The sequence below is a fragment of the Mustela nivalis genome (genome assembly GCF_964662115.1).
Source record: "Mustela nivalis genome assembly, chromosome: 4".
NCBI lineage: Eukaryota > Metazoa > Chordata > Mammalia > Carnivora > Mustelidae > Mustela > Mustela nivalis.
In genome coordinates this window covers 89,540,096-89,557,950 of record NC_139023.1, presented here as the reverse complement: position 1 = coordinate 89,557,950, position 17,855 = coordinate 89,540,096, and the positions used below count along the sequence as shown (strand labels likewise).

Below are 17,855 nucleotides of genomic sequence, written 5' to 3'. Positions count from 1 at the left end.
GCTACATAATTTGCAGGGCCCAGTGTAAAATGAAAATGTGGGCTTCTTGTTCAAAATCTATTGAGATTTTTAAGACAGTAACAGCAGCACGTTAAATCAAACACAAAGGCCCTTCTGAGCCCATACAGGGTGTACGTGCAGGAAGCCAGCTATGCTTTCATGAACTTAAAAGATCTCTTTCTCTGCCCACTCCTCCCTCTGTTATTTCAGTGCTGTCCTGTGACACACACCAAAGGGCTAGTCAAAGGAAGAATCACTGAATGTTATTCAGGCATCATAAAATTTTCTTTCTTTCTTTCTTTTTTTTTTAAGTAGGCTCCACGCGCAGCATGGAGCCCAGTGCAAGGCTTGAAATCACAACCCTGAGATCAAGACCTGAGCTGAGATCAAGAGTCACATGCTTAACTAACTGAGCCACCCAGGCACCCCCAGACATCATAGAGTCTTAGTACTGTGAGAGAATTAGAGATCATCTAGTCCAATTGCTTTATTTTAAAGATGACTAAACTAGGACACCTGGCTGGCTCAGTTAGAAGAGCATATGACTCTTGATCTTGGGGTCATGAGTTCAAGCCCCACATTGGGCATAGAGCCTACTTTAAAAAAAAAAAAAAAGAAAAGATTGAACTCAATTCTGAAAAGACGAAGTGGCTCACCCAAAGTCCCCAACTAGTTGTATCACAGACTGGAGCAGAACTAAGGGTTCTCACCGGCTAGGCCAACACTCACTCTACCATATATAGGCTTGGTGAGGGATATCTTGCGAGAAGAGTTGTCCTGTTCGTTCAATCTACCAAAGATTATTGTGTTCTGTTTTCTGTCCAAGAGAAGGGTACAGGTTCCTATTACTTAGATTTATTGAATACCAGCTATATTCTAAGCACCATGTTAAATATTTTATATATTATGACTCAATTTAAAACAATCGCAGAAATTGGGGGCACCTGGGTGGCTCAGTGGGTTAAAGCTTCTGCCTTCGGCTCGGGTCATGGTCCCGAGGTCCTGGGGTCCTGGGATCGAGCCCCACATCAGGCTCCCTGCTCAGCGGGGAGCCTGCTTCCCCCTCTCTCTCTGCCTGCCTCTCTGCCTACTTGTGATTTCTGACTGTCAAATAAATAAATAAAATCTAAAAAAAAAAAACAATCGCAGATATTCATTACAATTTTCCTCATTTTTCAAGTTAAGAAAAAATTGAGGCTCAGAATTTGACTTATAATAAGTAGGAAGACAAGAGTTTAAGCAGGTCTATAGGATTCCAAAACCCATTTTCTTTTTACCACATCATTCCTCAGTTCTAGGAATGCTGACTCAGCCTGTAGTTCCAGACCCTTGCTCCTATTTTTGGTCAGCTTAGATGATCTTGGAACTCTTTCTAGACTTTCTTTCTTTCTTTCTTTCTTTCTTTCTTTCTTTCTTTCTTTCTTTCTTTTTCTTTTTTTTTTTTAAAGATTTTATTTATTTATTTATTTGACAGAGAGATAGTAAGAGAGGGAACACAAGCAGGGGAAGAGGAAGAGAGAAAAGCAGGATTCCCGCTGAGCAGGATGCCTGTCTTGATCCTAGGACACTGGGATCATGATCTGAGCCAAAGGCAGGCGCTTAATTAACCAACTGAGCTACCAAGGCGCCCCTCTTTCTAGACTTTCTGTGTTCTTCAACCTTACGTCTGAATACTGCCTCAGGGCCTTTGCTCCTGGGTGTTCCCTCCATTTGGGATTATGCTCCTGGACAATCCATGAAAACAGGAATGCATGCCAGCTAAATAGGGGACCTGATCATGAGCAACTGTAAGGAGATGGGCTTTTCCTCTGAATGAAATGGGAAACACTGCAGGGTTTTGTCAGAGTGGTATGATCCGATTTAAATTTTTACAGGATGCTTCTGGCTGCCATGTTGAAAAGAGACTAAGGGAGTAAGGAAGGAAAGGTAGAAGTTGGGAGGGTCTTTCAGGGAGTTATATTAATCCTGGGGAAAGATAATGGTGATTCCAATCAAGGTGATAGCAGTGCAAGTGATAGGAAAGGCTTGGCTTCTGGAGTTATACATTTATTTAAGTATAATATTTTTAACTTTTGTGTTACGGAAAGTTTCAAATATACGAATGTAGGGAGAAAATTATAATGAATTCCCATATTCCTACTAGGCACCCAGTGGAACTGTCTTGTGTTAGGTAGTTTCCAATAGCTGTAACAATTGTGAACTTGTAACCAATCTTGTTGGACATAGTACACCTCCCCTCCCCGGGCTCCCCAATCCTAGACTGGGGAAGAAGCAATTTGAAGCAAATCCCAGACACCATATTTCATGTGTAAATATTTCAGCTTTTACTACTCTAACCACTTCTGATTGCCCTTTGTGCTTTCTGCTTGATCGTTCTTTAGCATACTTATGACTTTTTACTTACCGTCTGCCCTCTTTAAACCTTTCTCATTCCTACCCGTTACAAATTTTGTATTCTCAAATTGAGACTCCCTAAAGAAAGTTTTTTTCTTTTATTTAATGTAAGCTCTATGCCTAACATGGGGTGTGAACTCACAACCCCAAGAGTTGCACGCACTACTGACTGAGCCAGCCAGGCGCCCCAAGAGAGGTTCTTCTAAAGGTTCAGTTTGTTGTATCATTCTCTCTGCACAGAGGTTATAAACTGGCCAAATTATGAGAGATTGGCTGTTCTTGAATCTGGCTCCCTCTCTTCGTCAGTCAAGTTGGCATAATATTAAGGTCAGTTTTTCAAAGAGGGGTAACGGCAATGGCACTCCATTAGCAAATGATAGGCAGATCTCTAATACTAATAAATAGTGGAAATGTAATACTAGAAAGGATATAAAGCATGAAAAAAGGTGAGCCTGCACTAAAGCTAGAAATTGGTAAGCGCCTAACCACTTACTTGCCATTATTTTACTGTCTGACTTGACTCATTTAGAGTGCTATTCCTGGGTGCCACTGAGGAGTTAAGGGGTGTTTTTTTCTGAAGGTGTTTTTGTTTATAACAGGCTGAGTAATAGTGAAGATCATAATGTACTGGATTGAAAGTCAAAAGGTACATTTGATTTCTGTGTTCATTATGGACTCTGTACATTAGACAAGCTAATACATTCCTTTGTGCTTTAGCTTTTCTACTTTCAAATGAGATTAATACTTGCCCTTTTCTATTTCACATACATTGACAAGTAAGATTAGAGAGATAAAATGAACATTTATTTTTTTAAAAAGTGAAAATCTAAGTAATTGCTATTTTCTGTGTGAAGTTTTTTTTTTTTTTTAAGATTTTATTTATTCATTTGACAGAGATCACAAGTAGGCAGAGAGGCAGGCAGAGAGAGAGGGGAAAGCAGGCTCCCTGCTGAGCAGAGAGCTTGACATGGGGCTCCATCCCAGGACCCCGAGGTCATGACCTGAGCTGAAGGCAGAGGCTTAACCCACTGAGCCACCCTGGTGCCCCCATGTGAAGTTTTTAATGCAGTTATAAAACAGTGGGTTTCAGTTCTAACATTTGCAAAAGATTACATATTCTCTAATCTATTTCTTTTTATCATGTGCTCAAATGTTCTTCCCACACTGTATCTGCCATATGTATGTACCACTTAAAACAGTGCCTGATATTTGGTAAGAACTATATAAATGTTAGCTGTTACTTTCATCGGTATGAAAAAAAATTAGTCAGAACAAGAATTCATAGAGTTAAATGCCAAAAAAGTTGACTCCCCTCTCTACTGTGTAATACCCACCTTCTTAAAATGTAATTGCTTGAGGTATATAACATAGTAAACCATATAAGAATATGAAGAAAATAAGACCTAGCTGATTGTCGGAATCAGTGTTTATGGAAAAAAAAAAAAAAAAAAGGAAGGAGGTGGTAGCTGAAGGTGACACTTTTGGTATCTGATAGCCCTTTGTTCTCAAAGACCCCAAGACCGACTTAGGAGCTTTCTGAAATCTCTGGTTCCATTTGCAGAGATTCTATCTAGTAGGTTAACAGTGGAGATCAAGAAAGCAAAAAAAAAAAAAAGTTTTTCTGGTGATCTTGATTCTCTGCCAGGTCTGGGAATCATTAGTGTAGAAAAATATAATAGAATATCATTTATTTCTTACATTTATTTGAATTGGTATTTATAGGGAAATATATGTATCTACACTCAGGGAAGGGGACTAGGAAGATATCTATCAAAATCAGATCAGTGATCTCTGTATTGTAAGTTTATGGAAATATTTATTTTGCTATTGCTTTTCTTATTTCTGAGTTCTGGTTGAGCATATGTTTTTTTTTTTATCATAATAGATGTTTCTAATGAAAATATTTACAACCAGTGCAAGATTTTTTTTATTGAGGTATAATTGGCATACAGTATCCTATTAGTTTAAGGTGTATAATATAGTGATTCTGTATTTTTTATACATTATGAAATGATCCCCATAGTAAGTCTAGATTCTGTCACTATACAAAGTTCATATAGTATTATTGACTATATTCTGGTTTTATATGTTACATTATTATGACATTTATTTTATAGCTGAAAGTTTGTCCCTGTTAATTCCCTTTACCTATTTTGCCCAAACCTCAACACCTCCCTACTCTGGTAATCAACAGTTTATTTCCTGTATTTATGATTGTTTCTGTTTATTTTATTTCTGAGATTCCATATGTAAGTTAAATCATATGGCATTTGTTTTCCTCTGACTTATTTCATTTAGCATAATACCCTCTATGTCCATCCATGTCACAAATTACAAGATTTCATTCTTTTTTATGGCTGAGTAATATTCCAGTGTGTGTGTGTGTGTGTGTGTGTGTGTGTGTGTACCACATCTTATTTATCCATTTGTCTATTGATAGGTTCTTTTCATGTCTTGGTTTACTATAAATAAAGCATAGTAGTGAACATGGAGGTGTATATATCCCTTAAAATTGGTGTTTTTGTTTTCTCTGGGTAAATATCAGGAAGTGGAATTGCTGAATCATACGGTAGTTCTATCTTTAATTTTTGAGGGGAACCTCCATGCTCTTTCCATAGCAGCTGTACCAATTTACATTCCCACCTACAGTATATGGGGGTTCCCTTTTCTCTACATCCTTGCTAACACTTATTTTTTTGTCTTTTTAATAATAACCAATCTGACAGGTAAGAGGTAAAATTGTGGTTTTGATTTGCAGTTCCCTGATTTGCATTTTCCTGATGAGCATCTTTCCATGTGCCTGTTGTCTGTAAGTCTTCCTCTGAAAAACCTCTATTCAGTTTCCCTGACCAGTTTTAAATCAGGTTGTTTGGGCTTTTTAAAAACTTTATATTAAGTTGTATAAACTATGTTTATTTTGAATATTAACTCCTTATCAGATGTATGATTTGGAGTTATTTTCTCTCATTCATTAGGTTGTCTTTTCATTTTGTTGATGGTTTCCTTCTCTGTGCAAAAGCTTTTTACTTTGATATAATCCCATTTATTTATTTTATTTTTGTTGCTTTTGCCTAAGGAGACTCGTCCAAAAAATATTGCTAAGATCAACGTCAGGTGGTTTACAGCATATGTTTTCTTCTAGGAGTTTTATGGTTTTAGGCCTCACATTCAAGTCTTCAGTACATGATGTGAGATAGTGGTCCAGTTTCACTCTTTTGCATGTGGCTGTCCAGTTTTCCCAACAGCATTTATTGAAGAGATTTTCTTTTCCCCATCGTATGTTCTTGCCTACTTTGTCATAGATTAGTTGACCATATAAGCATAGGTTTACTTCTGGACTCTCTAGTCTATTCTATTAATCTATGTGTCTCTGTTTTTGGCAGTACCGAACTGTTTTGATTACTATAGCTTTGTAGTATAGTTTGAAGTCAGGAAGAATAATACCTCTAGCTGTGTTCTCCTTTCTCAAGATTGCTTTGGCTATTTGGGGTCTTTGTCAGTTTCAAATAAACTGTAGGATTTTTTTGTTTTAGTTCTATGAAAAATGCCCTGCTATTTTTATGGGGATTGCTTTGAATCTGTAAATTTCTTTGTGTAGTATGGACATTTAAACATTATTAATTCTTCCAATCTATGAGCACTGTGTATCTTTCCATTTGTTTTTGTCAGCTTCAATTTCTTTCATCAGTGTCTTATAGTTTTCAGAGTACAGGTCTTTTACCTATTTGGTTAAATTTATTCCTAGGTATTGTATTCTTTTGATGCAGTTGGAAATGGATTGTTTATATCCCTTTCTGATAAGTTGTAAGTGTATGGAAGTGTAACCGATTTCTGTATATTAATTTTGTATCCTGCAACTGATTTCTATGTATTGATTTTGTATCCTGAATTAATTTATTAGCTCCAACTGTGTCTAGGATTTTCTGTATACAGATTATATATATAAAATATGTATATAATATAATATATAATATAATTATAATAATATAATGTAATATATAATATTTACATATTATATATATATATATTATATATATAATCTGTATACAGAAAATATACTGTTATCTGTAAACAGTGACAGTTTTACTTCTTCCTTTCCAATTTAGATGCCTTTTATTTCTTTTTCTGGCCTAATTGGTATAGCTAGGATTTTCAATATTATGTTGTATAAAAGTGACAAGAGGAAGACTCCTTGTCTTATTCCTGATCTTAGAGAAAAAGCTTTCAGCTTTTCTCTGTTGAATGTAATGTTATGTGTTTGTCCTATGTGGCCTTTATCTTGTTGAGATACATTTCTTCTATACCCACTTGAAGAGTTTTTATCATAAATGGATCCTGAATTTTGTCAAATGCTTTTTCTGAATTAATTAAGATGATCATGTGATTTTTATCCTTTGTTTTATTACAGTGGTATATCATGTTGATCGATTTAAAGAAGTTGAGCCATCCTTGTATCCCTGGATTAAATCCCTTGATTGTTTTCATGTGTAAAGGTGTATGTGTAAAGGTATTTCATGTGTAAAGGTATATGATCCTTTAAACATATTTTTAAATTTATTTTGCTGTTATTTTGTTGAGGATTTTTGTATATGTGTCCTTTAAGGAATCTATGCTTTTAATTTTCTTGTGTCTGGTTCTGGTATTGGGTAATGCTACCTTTGTAAAATGAGTTTGGAAGCATTCCTTCCTCTTCAGTTTTTTTTTTTTTTTTTTTTTTGAATAATTTGAGAAGGAAAGGTACTAACTCTTTTTAAATGTTTGGTAGAACTTACCTGTAACAACATCTGGTTCTGGACTTTTGTTTGCTGGTAATTTTTAAATTACTCATTCAATTTCATTACTTGTAATCAGTCTACTTGAGTTTTCTGTGTCTTTATGATTTGGTCTTGCAAGGTTGTATATTTCAAGGAATTTATTCATTTTTTTTTAGGTTTCCATTTTGTTGGTATAATTGTTCGTTGTAGTCTCTTGTGATCCTTTATATTTCTGTGGTGTCAGTTGTGACTTCTCTTTCATTTCTGATTTTATTTGGGTCCTCTGTCTTTTCTGGATGACACTGGCTAGAGATTTATTGATTTTGTTAATCTTTTCAAAGAACCAACTTTCAGTTTCATTGATCTTTTCTTTTCTTTTTTTTTTTGTGTCAATTTCTCTATGTCTGTTAATATTAGCTTTATATATTTAGGTACTCCTATACTGGATACATTAATATCTATAAATTAATTGATTCTTAGATTACCCTCTTTATCATTATGTAATATCCTTCTTAGTCTTTTGTGATAGTCATTGTTTTAAAGTCTATTTTATCTCTGGGGCACCTGGGTGGCTCAGTCAGTTAAGCATCCATTTTTAGCTCTGGTCATGGTCCAGGAATCCTGAGGACAAGCTCCACATTGGACTCCCTGCTCAGCGAAGAGTCTGCTTCTCCTCCTTCTGCCCCTCCCTGTGCTACTTCTGTCACTCTCTCTCTTACTCAATCTGTCTCTCAAAATAAATAAATAAAATATTTTTAAAAATGAAGTCTATTTTATTTAATATGACTATTGCTACTCTTTCTTTTCATTCCATTTACATGGAATATCTATTTTTATCTCTTCACTTTCAGCCTATGTATGTCTTAGATCTGAAGTGAGTCTCTTGTAGACATCATATTGGTGGTCTTCTATTTTTATCCATTCAGCCAACTTGTGTTTTTTTTTATTGGAACATTTAGTCCATTTAAATTTAAAGTGATTATTGATAAGTATGTACTTATTGCCATTTTGTTTATTGTTTTCTGGTTATTTTTGTAGTTCTCTGTTTACTTCTTCCTCTCTTTATCTTCTCCCCTATAGTTTGATGATTCTCTTTAATGTTATGTTCGGGTCTTTTCTCTTTATTTTTTGTGTCTCTGTTATAGGTTTTAGGTTTGTGGTTACCATGAGGTTTATCTCTGTTCATCTATTTATATAACAGTTTATTTTAAGTTGATAATCACTTAAGTTTGAATGAATCTAAAAGCACTACATTTTGTACCTCTTCCCATGTTTTGTGTTTTTCACATCATATTTTATATCCTTTTATTTTGTATATTTTTAAACTAATTAAGTGGTTATGGTTATTTTTACTATTTTTGGTTTTTAACCTTCATACTGGCTTCTAAGTGACAGCTTTACTGCCTTGACTACATATTTGCTTTACTAGTGAGATCTTTTCTTTTATATATTTTCTTATTTCTAATTACAGCTTTTTCTTTTCCAATTAATGATTCTTTAACAGTTCTTGTAAGGCTGGTTTAGTGGTGATGACCTCTGTTAGTTTTCACTTGTTTGGAAACTCTTTCTCTCCCCTTTAATTTTGAATGATACCCTTGTATCTTTGTAAGGTGGGGTAGGGTATTCTTGTAGGGTAGAGTATTCTTGGTTGTAAGTTTTTCCCTTTTAGTGCTTTAAATATATCCTGCCACTCTCTTTTGGCCTGCAAAGTTTCTGCTGAAAAATCACAACCCATATAAGATTCTAAAGACCCTCATGCAAGCTGTCTTTTTCGTTTACCAAATGTGGAAAAAAACCCCAACACCTATATAGTCTATCATTGTATATGTCACATAGCTTTTTTATTTTCTTTCTTTTATTTTTTTTAAAGATTTTATTTGTTTTATTTGACAGACAGAGATCACAAGTATGCAGAGAGGCAGGCAGAGAGAGAGAGAGGGAAGCAGGATCCCTGTTGAGCAGAGATCCCGATGTGGGGCTCCATCCCAGGACCCTGAGATCATGACCCGAGCCAAAGGCAGAGGCTTTAACCCACTGAGCCACCAAGGCACCCCTTTCTTTCTTTCTTTCTTTCTTTTTTTTTTTGAAAGGATGAAGCTACTTCTAAAGCATTGTGGAAGCAAAGTTTATTTATCTGTGTTAAAAAAAGTCACCAATTCTTTTAGAACACCAATACAGCAATAAATGTACATCTTAGGGAATGTAAAACAATTGAATCCTAATTAGCTTTTACTTGTTTTGCCTTGGTAAGATTAGAAATGTGAGTCACTGGTTATGTTTACAAAAGGACTAATCAGGGAGAGAAAAACGGTTTTAGTACAATATAGATTTTCCATTCATTTTGTGTTCTGAGCTGTGCTCCAAAAACAAAGCTCATTCCTTTTTGAAGATCCTCTTGGCTTCTACTCCTTCATATGTGTAAGTCTGAAAGGTGTTAACAAACATAGAAGAATTTGCCATTAAGATTTAAGGCTCCATTAAGAAAAATATTAGTATTGTTATAGCTTTGAAATGATTATATTTTTTTCTTAATCTTGATAGCAACATTTTATACAGATAGAAGATATACCCACTTAAAAACACATTTTTTGATTTTTAGTCACTTACACTTTTAGTTAAAATAAGTAAGATTTATGACAAAAGTAATAGTTTATTTGTTGAATATATAACTCAGCAATCACAAATATAAAATTATTATTATATAATTATTTTTCTCTTTAGGAAACAGCTATGATCTTTTTACCACTCACCTGAACCAGTTCACCACCTATAATTTCTCGGACAGCATTCAGTGCATTTCCATTGTCTGTCCGTTTGAATTTTCCAACAAGTTTATTTCCCTCTAGGTTCCAAGTACCCTATAAATGTAAAATAATAATAATAAGTAATAATAATAATAACAAATAGCTTTTTTTAGGATCTCACATATATCAGGCACTGTTCTGAGTTTTATAGGTCTACTTCTTCAATCTTCACAATGAGGTCATGAAGTAGATATTACTGTTTTCATTTTATAGTTGAGAAAACTGAGTCACAATAATTCACCTAAAGCCATAAAGCCAGGATTGAACTTAGCTTTGGGGGCTCTAGAGTATATGCTGGTAACCCTTTTGCTTATCTTACTCAATTTCTTCCAAATGCTAAATTTTAAGGTAGATGAGCAATGCTTCTCTTTTCTAAATCTTTCATGTTAAAAAAAGTATCCTAAATTTAGTCATGGTTCAAGTTATTTTCATGAAGAGCCTAACACCCCTGTGTATGTTGTAATTTTATAATTGTTATAATAATTTTAAAATGACCATTAGGATGCCTGGATGGTTCAGCTGAAGGAGCATGCAGCTTTTTGATTTTGTGTTGTAGGTTCAAGCCCCATGTTGGGTGTAGAGATTGCTTACAAATAAAATTTTTAAATAAATAAATAAATAAATGGTCATAATTGATAAAATATTTGACAGTTTGTCATTACAAATATATAATTTAACTGAAAAATGCTAAGGTCAAAACAGATTTTAAAAAATCAGTTGAAAAATATGACTACCTAAATTGTTTTATCTTAAACATTAAAAGGTATATTCCCAATGACCTACAATGTAGCATGCATCAGACTTTTCCATTTGGTCACTCATTCATTAACTAATTTATTCATTTATTTTATTATTTCAGTGTATTTATTGAATGACTATTATGTTTAAGTTAGATAAATCTAAAAGCTTTTGCTGCTACCAGGTATGTAAAGTTGCAAATACTGAGCTTTAGTTTTCTTTATGAATAATGGGTCTATACTTAATCATCCAGAGGATGTTCCTCTAATTCCTATTGATCAATTCAGATTATTTACAGATGTATGAAAATAAAAACATTAGATTTAAATATCCTGCCAATTTGTGTGATGTATATTGTGGATAAACTCTATTGGCTGCTTCAGTAAAATGAAGGAGGCTTAACATTAAACCATTCAGTGACAGAGAACAGATTATTTTAGTATTGTGTAGAAAAATCAAGAATGCATTGCTAATAAAAAGTGTCTTACACTGAGTTCAGTTCCATCTGCTAGGCTGTAATTAAAAGTGACACCAAGCTCAAAAACAATCTCAATGGTACGAAAAGCGCTCGCTTCTTTGACGGTGAATTTATTTCCCTCTTGTGTAATAGTAAGTTTCAAATTGTCATGAGCTGCAAGCTTCCTTTTCACCATATTAATACCTGCAAAGCAGAAGATTTTGGAGAAAATAAAATCAAAATGCCATAGAAAGCATTTATTTCAATACGTTATGTTATATTTATTTGTTTATGTACATTTCGATGGTAGGAAGGAAAACCTGATAGCATTGCCTTTGCACAAGAGCATTCAGATTGCCTCCTACAGAAAAAATTCAAGCTCAATCAGATCAAGAGTAATGTTTCAAGCTATTTTTCCAAAACTTGTGAAAAATTAAATGAAAAACAGAATTGTAGAATCTTAGAACAAGTAATTTTAACATAATTATCAAGCTCTTTGCTTCGGTGTTAAGTAAGCTAAATTCCAGAAATGTCAAACAAAGGATTAAATATATTAATATATTTGTAAGGAACTTATAAACATAAACTTTTTGACTTTCCATAATAGCTTTAAAATTTAGAACCATAATTCTCTTTGCTTTTTGTGGCATTTCCATCACAAAAATGAGAAAATTGGCAAATATTGCAGTCAAATTCATTATTGTAAGAATGTGCAAATCCCATAAATTTCAACATGAAATTCTGGAACTTTAAGACATAATGATGCAAATTTTGTTTTTGGGGAATGACTCCAATTTGTTTGCACATCTCGGGCAGCATATGAGCTGCCAGAGTATTGAAATAGATATTAAATTTATTAAATTAAAACCCACATAGAAACCGCATGGAATCATGAGATTATTCCCAAAATTTTATGTCAGAGGAAATGAGAATTAAGTCTTATTTAGAGCTGGGAATCATGATACAATTTTTTCCCCCATTACTTTACTATATGATCTTTGTTTTTCCGCCCCCTAGAATTCAACGTTTTAAAGTTTTGACATTTTCATTATGCACTGCCCTTTTTTACTCTCTAAACCAAAAAAAGTAAGTTTTCAGTGACATAGGCCCAAGCAGCAGTTTAAGAGTGGATGAATCATACTTGGATCTTTTTTTGTTTCAGAGAACTCAAAGAATTTTTCTCCCACTAATGAAACTGTAGTTTTCCTAATAGAAGAAGTGAGAGTATTGTTTTCCCTACTTTGAGCCTCGCACATTCTGGATCCTCACCACCAGAACAGGAATCATTCCCTATACCCTGAGGTTTAGAAGGAATTAGAAAGAAAAATGTCTGTGAAGAACAAAATAACAAGCCACTGAAGAATTAAGCCCTTACCCATTTTTTCCATGAACTTGTCATAGTTTTCATTCCGGTCTATCTTCCAAGTACCGTCAAAAGCCATGATCTCCAGTTGAGTCAGCCTCTAAGAGATCAGAGATCCAGGTCTGTCCTTAGGACACAATTTATCCTACTTCTTATCTTAGAACTAACTTCATACTGTGATGTGGAAGTTTAAAGTTTAAAAGGTCACTTAACTACACTAATGCCCAACAATTGTAGTTTATCTTTCTATAAATTTCTTAGATCCTCTCCTGAAATTCAACTGAATTACAGTTGACCCTTGAACAACATGGATTTGAATTGCACGAATCCAATTATATATGGATTTTTTAAATAAATACAGTACAAAAAAAATAAATACAGTACAATATTCTAAATGCATTTACTCTCCCTTGTTTTTAAAATATTTTCTTTAGCTTTAGTGTAAGAATACACTATGTAATACATATGACATACAAAATATATATTAATTGATTATGTTATCAGGAAGACTTATGGTCAACAGTGAACTATTAGTGTTTAAGTTTTTGAGGAGTCAAAAGTTATACAAGGATTTTTGACTGCATGGTTGGGGGTGGTGCCCCTGACTCCCCATGTTGTTCAGGAGTCAACTATAAAACTATAGTTTTATAAAACTATGAAACATGATGAACAATAGAATAGGTATTGTTTATTACCACCCCCCACCCCATGTAGTCAAGCTACAGATTGTGAGGGCATTTATTTTAAAAACTAGAATGTGTGCTCTCTTAAAATAGGTTTTCTATTTATAAGTTCAAAGTGTATACTACATTGGTGGTAACACAATTTTTTTTTTTTTTAAGATTTTATTTATTTGTCAGAGAGAGAGCACGAGCGAAAATGAGCACAGGCAGACAGAGTGGAAGGCAGAGTCAGAGGGAGAAGCAGGCTCCCTGCGGAGCAAGGAGCCCGATGTGGGACTCGATCCCAGGACGCTGGGATCATGACCTGAGCCGAAGGCAGCTGCTTAACCAACTGAGCCACCCAGGCGTCCCGTGGTAACACAATTTAGAACATACATCAAATAACATTTGGGAAATGAGACTATTAATGGCCTATCCCTTTTTTTACAATAGCAATTACCTTATAAAGTAAGATTTTATGACCAAATATGAATAAAAATTTAAAGTTAATATGATGTTGAGACTGAAGATTTGTTTATTTTACTAATATGTTCTTTTGCATTATGCTTTTGAGTTGCCAGGAGTTTGGTAAATATCCTGACAACTGGTATAGTTTATGACACATAAGTGTTCACTAGGTTTTTGTTTTGGTCTTGAATGGTGACTAGCCACTTAGAAAAATTTTAAGAGGTAGAAATGTAGCTAGATAATCTGAAAACCTCCATTAGAGAAACAATCAGGTTTAAACATTCTGCCATGTACAGAGAAAACAAAAACCAGATACCAGCTATGCCATTAATTAAAACCATTCCTTTGTTTTACTCTTATTCCCTCTCTTCCCAAATCCTAGTGCAATCAGAAGCTAAAACTCAATGTGTATGTGGGACAAGGCTATGGAGAATAGCTAAAAAGGTAAAAAGACAAGGAGGTCACCATATCTCTCCCTTCCCCCACTGTAGGCTTTTAGCTTAGAACAGAACTGAGCTGTGGAGGAAACACATTAACTTACACGAAGTGCAGAGTTTTCATTATTAACTAGTCTGAATATATCACTTGCTAAAAAGAGACGATTATTGTGAATAATGTGACCAAAGAAAGACTTCTTAAAATTAAATTAAATTAATTTAATTAATTAACTTAATTAAAGAGCATGCATGCCCAACATTTCATTGAGTTAGAGGAAGGATATATCTAATGCATTTGAGCAGGAAATTGGGGGAAGAGAATTGAGTCTTTAATTTTTAATTAGGCTTCATGCTGGGGAATGAGCTCATGGGGCTTGAACTCACAACCCTGAGATCAAAACTGAGCTGAGATCAAGAGTCAGACGCTTAACCAACCAAATCACATAAGCATCTCTAGTTTTTAATTTTGACTGTATCCATTGGGCACACTCTTTCAGTGGAGTTGCCCATTATTTTATTATTTTTTATTATTATGTTTATCAAGTAAGCACATTAAAAATCTAACTTCCTTCCACTAATTCTATTATTTTATTAAGAGAGAAAAAGATATCAGAACATAGAGGGAGAGGGGTATTGGAGAAGAGAGATTGTAATTTTAGAATAATAGAAGTCCTTTACATCTGTAACTAACTTTATGGAAAAAAATGGATTATTTTGTCTTTGTTTTTCTCCCTTTTATCAAAGATAATGAAAACCACATCATTTGTGAACCATCACCCTAGTATACTTTCCGCTTGAGAAGGGATCAGTTAAGTAAATAACACTTGGACGCATGCCAACCTACTAACAGAATGGGCATGTTAAACTTTTCAGTCTTCTATTTACCCATGGCAATATCCTAATTTAAAGTCAGTTAGGAGTTCCTGTTGTCTGCAGAATGTCATCATTTTTTCAATGAGTAGATCAAATTTTTAACACTATACTTTTCCAGCTTCCCAGCTCTGTAGCTTCTCAATTCCTACTACTCACCCCACCTAGAAAAGATTGTATAGAACCTATAGAAGAAGTTCCCTGCAGACCTCTCCTACTAATGATACAATTGGACCATCTGGCTAAGGGCTGACCCAGTTCTTTGTTTTCTTCTCTGATAAAACTGGAAGACTTAGGGTCCTGCTGCTTGGGAGAGTGGGTGGATCAGGTTATGTGTGCAGAGATGCTCTCTTTCTCTCTCTCTAGGCTCATAATCCCCATTAGTCATGGAGTGATATGGAAGAAATGGAAATCAACAGAAGTTCCTGGTGATCCATATTCCATTCCTGCAGGGGATTATACAAATTACATTCCTAACATGTTTTAGGAGACCCCTATTCATATTTTCAGTCTCTTGCCATTTCTTACTGTGTCCTTTAAGGTCTAACACTAAGCTGCTTTCAGTCTCTGCTCTCCTGATTGTGCATGTTTTCTGATGCTTTAGGTCCCAGCTTGGTCATTGACTACTCTGAGAAGCTTGTCCTGACCGAGTGAGTGGGTCAGGTAAGCCTACTTCTCCCAAATGTAATGACCTTCTAAATGTCTCATAAAAGTCATAAAAGACAAAATCAGCTGATTCATGATAGCCAAGGAAATAGTAGTATCATCATGAAGAAGGAGACATCATGAGGAAGGGCAGTACAATGTTCCAAGCTCATCTCAAAGAAATAACTTTCTAGAGATCACAGAAATCCTTTCACCACATTGTTTAGTAGGAGGGAACATTTTTCTAGAGTAATTAAAAAATATATCATTTATGGAAAATGGCATTTCCAGGCCTTATCACCTCAGAATTTCAATCCCAACTTCTTTAACTTCTACATGTCAGAGAAAACTAGTGGTGTCTATTAAGCCCTTGTAAGAGAAGGATTTGAGGGACCAATGCAAGGAGCAACAAGAAGTTTTAAGATTATTATCCAATCCCTAGCAGTGAATGGGGAATGAGAAAGAATTCTAGTGTTTGCCTATAGAGACCACTTTATTCTGTTTTAACCATAGTCTTCTAAATTTTAGAAATCTTAAGACCTGCTAAATTATGTCTTAGATTTTGCACCTGACATGGATGGCGGGTTTTCTTCCAGAAAAACTGTAGAGTTACAGCAGAGCATAGCAGGACATCTGCCATATAATGGCCAGCATGGGTTGCTGGTTGTCCTTAATAACAAGACAGACATTTTATGGGATTTGAATGTGTCAGTTGAATGATCTTGCATGAAGGATTTTTGTTTTGTTCTATTTTTTATTTGAGAGAGAGAGAGAGCACAAGCTGGGGGAGCAGTAGGCAGAGGAAGAGAGAGAAGCAGGCTCCCCACTGAGCAGGGAGCCTGTTGTAGGACTCGATCCCAGGACCCTGGGATCATGACCTGAATTGATGGCTGACCCTTAACCAACTGAGTCGCTCAGGCGCCCCTTGCATGAAGGGTTTATAACTCCTTCATCTTCTGCCTTCTTTGTAGTCTAGGTCTATCCCCAAAGTGATCAGTCTCCCTCAGGCAATTTGGATGGAAGGTTACTCATCTCATATGCTCTTCATACCACAAAAAGTGGAAGATGGGTTTGCATTATCTCAGCTCTCCATGCCCCATCCAAAACAAACCATTATGTTTCTGCCCCTCTACCTTTTTCTAAGAAAGTCTTTTCTTTTGAGACCATTGTGGCTATCACCTTCCAGCCTACTTCATCATAGTTATCTGCCACTTACCTCATCTATTATTATCTATCATCTGTCCCCATCTAACATTACTATCTACCACTGAAGATCTATCAGTGAAGATCTTGGCAGCTGGCATCATCATCTGTGTCCTGCCATCATCCTGGATGACCTCAAAGTCCATATAGATAAATCATTTGTCATGCAGGCCTCACAGTTCCTTAACCTCCTCATCTCTAGTAACCTTTACTTCTGTTATACTTGATCCACTTAAATCCAGGATAATAACCTGTGATTTGCATTTGCTAGAGTTGTTCCTTCTATAAAATTTAGCATGGGACTCTCTGACCACAACTCTCCATCCTCTCAGCTTCTTCACTTTCTCCCATATCTTGGGATATCAAGAAAGCTTGGCTTGGAGAGAACATCAGTCAGTTTCCTTTATTTGCTCCCAGATTGGAGCCCCCTCCTGGTTTCTTTACATTCTCTAATCAATATCCTATTGCCAATAAAACAAAGCAAAACAAAACAAAAAACTCACTTGCACATTTTTCCTGCACCTACCCCTGTGCTATTACACATGTGTGGTTCCTAGTCTCAGCTGAATTGTCTGTACAGCCTGGCAAGACTTCTCTGTGTCCAGTCAACTCCCTCCTCATTTCATGACAGCTCCTTTAATAATTTTTTTTCCTAGTAAAAGAAGAGTTTTATTCTTTTTAAAAATTATTTTATTGAGGTCTGGTTAACAGACCTCAATAAAATGTTATATTAGTTTCAGGTGTACAACATAGTGATTCAGCAACTCTGTTGTGCTGTGTCCAGCACAAATGTCACCATCATCTGTCACCATACAGCGATATTACAGTGTCATTGACTGTATTCCCTCTGTTGTGCCTTTTATTCCTGTGACTGATTCATTCTTTAACTGGAAGCCTATATCTCCCCTTCACCTATTTTGCCATCCTCCCAACGCTCTCTCTGGCAATGACCAGTTTGTTTTTCTATTTCTGGGTCTGTTTCTGCTTTATTTTACTTTTTAGATTCTCCATGTAAGTAAAATCACATATCTTTCTCTGTATCTTATGACTTAGGTTTATC

At 35.2% G+C, this 17,855-nt stretch overlaps 1 protein-coding gene and 1 long non-coding RNA gene across 5 annotated transcripts in view; one reads left to right on the top strand and one right to left on the bottom strand.

Annotated features, from left to right (window-relative positions):
- The window catches only part of LOC309862946, an 87,307-nt gene that overhangs the window by 14,305 nt on the left and 55,147 nt on the right, over positions 1–17,855 (top strand). The window contains exon 2 of the long non-coding RNA XR_014310809.1: positions 15,552–15,610. This is a non-coding gene — a long non-coding RNA (uncharacterized lncRNA). The remainder of the gene's footprint in view (positions 1–15,551; positions 15,611–17,855) is intronic.
- Positions 9,253–17,855, bottom strand: part of FABP2 (fatty acid binding protein 2) — a 32,563-nt gene continuing 23,960 nt past the window's right edge. For 3 of the 4 annotated variants that reach the window (XM_082727383.1, XM_082727382.1, XM_082727384.1), the window contains exons 2-5: positions 12,523–12,610; positions 11,179–11,351; positions 9,899–10,006; positions 9,253–9,572 (exon numbers count right to left, since the gene is read on the bottom strand). In XM_082727383.1, the coding sequence (XP_082583509.1) occupies positions 9,522–9,572; positions 9,899–10,006; positions 11,179–11,351; positions 12,523–12,589 (399 nt within the window). In that variant the 5' untranslated portion in view covers positions 12,590–12,610 and the 3' untranslated portion in view covers positions 9,253–9,521. The remainder of the gene's footprint in view (positions 9,573–9,898; positions 10,007–11,178; positions 11,352–12,522; positions 12,611–17,855) is intronic. The other variant, XM_082727385.1, reaches the window with a different exon arrangement.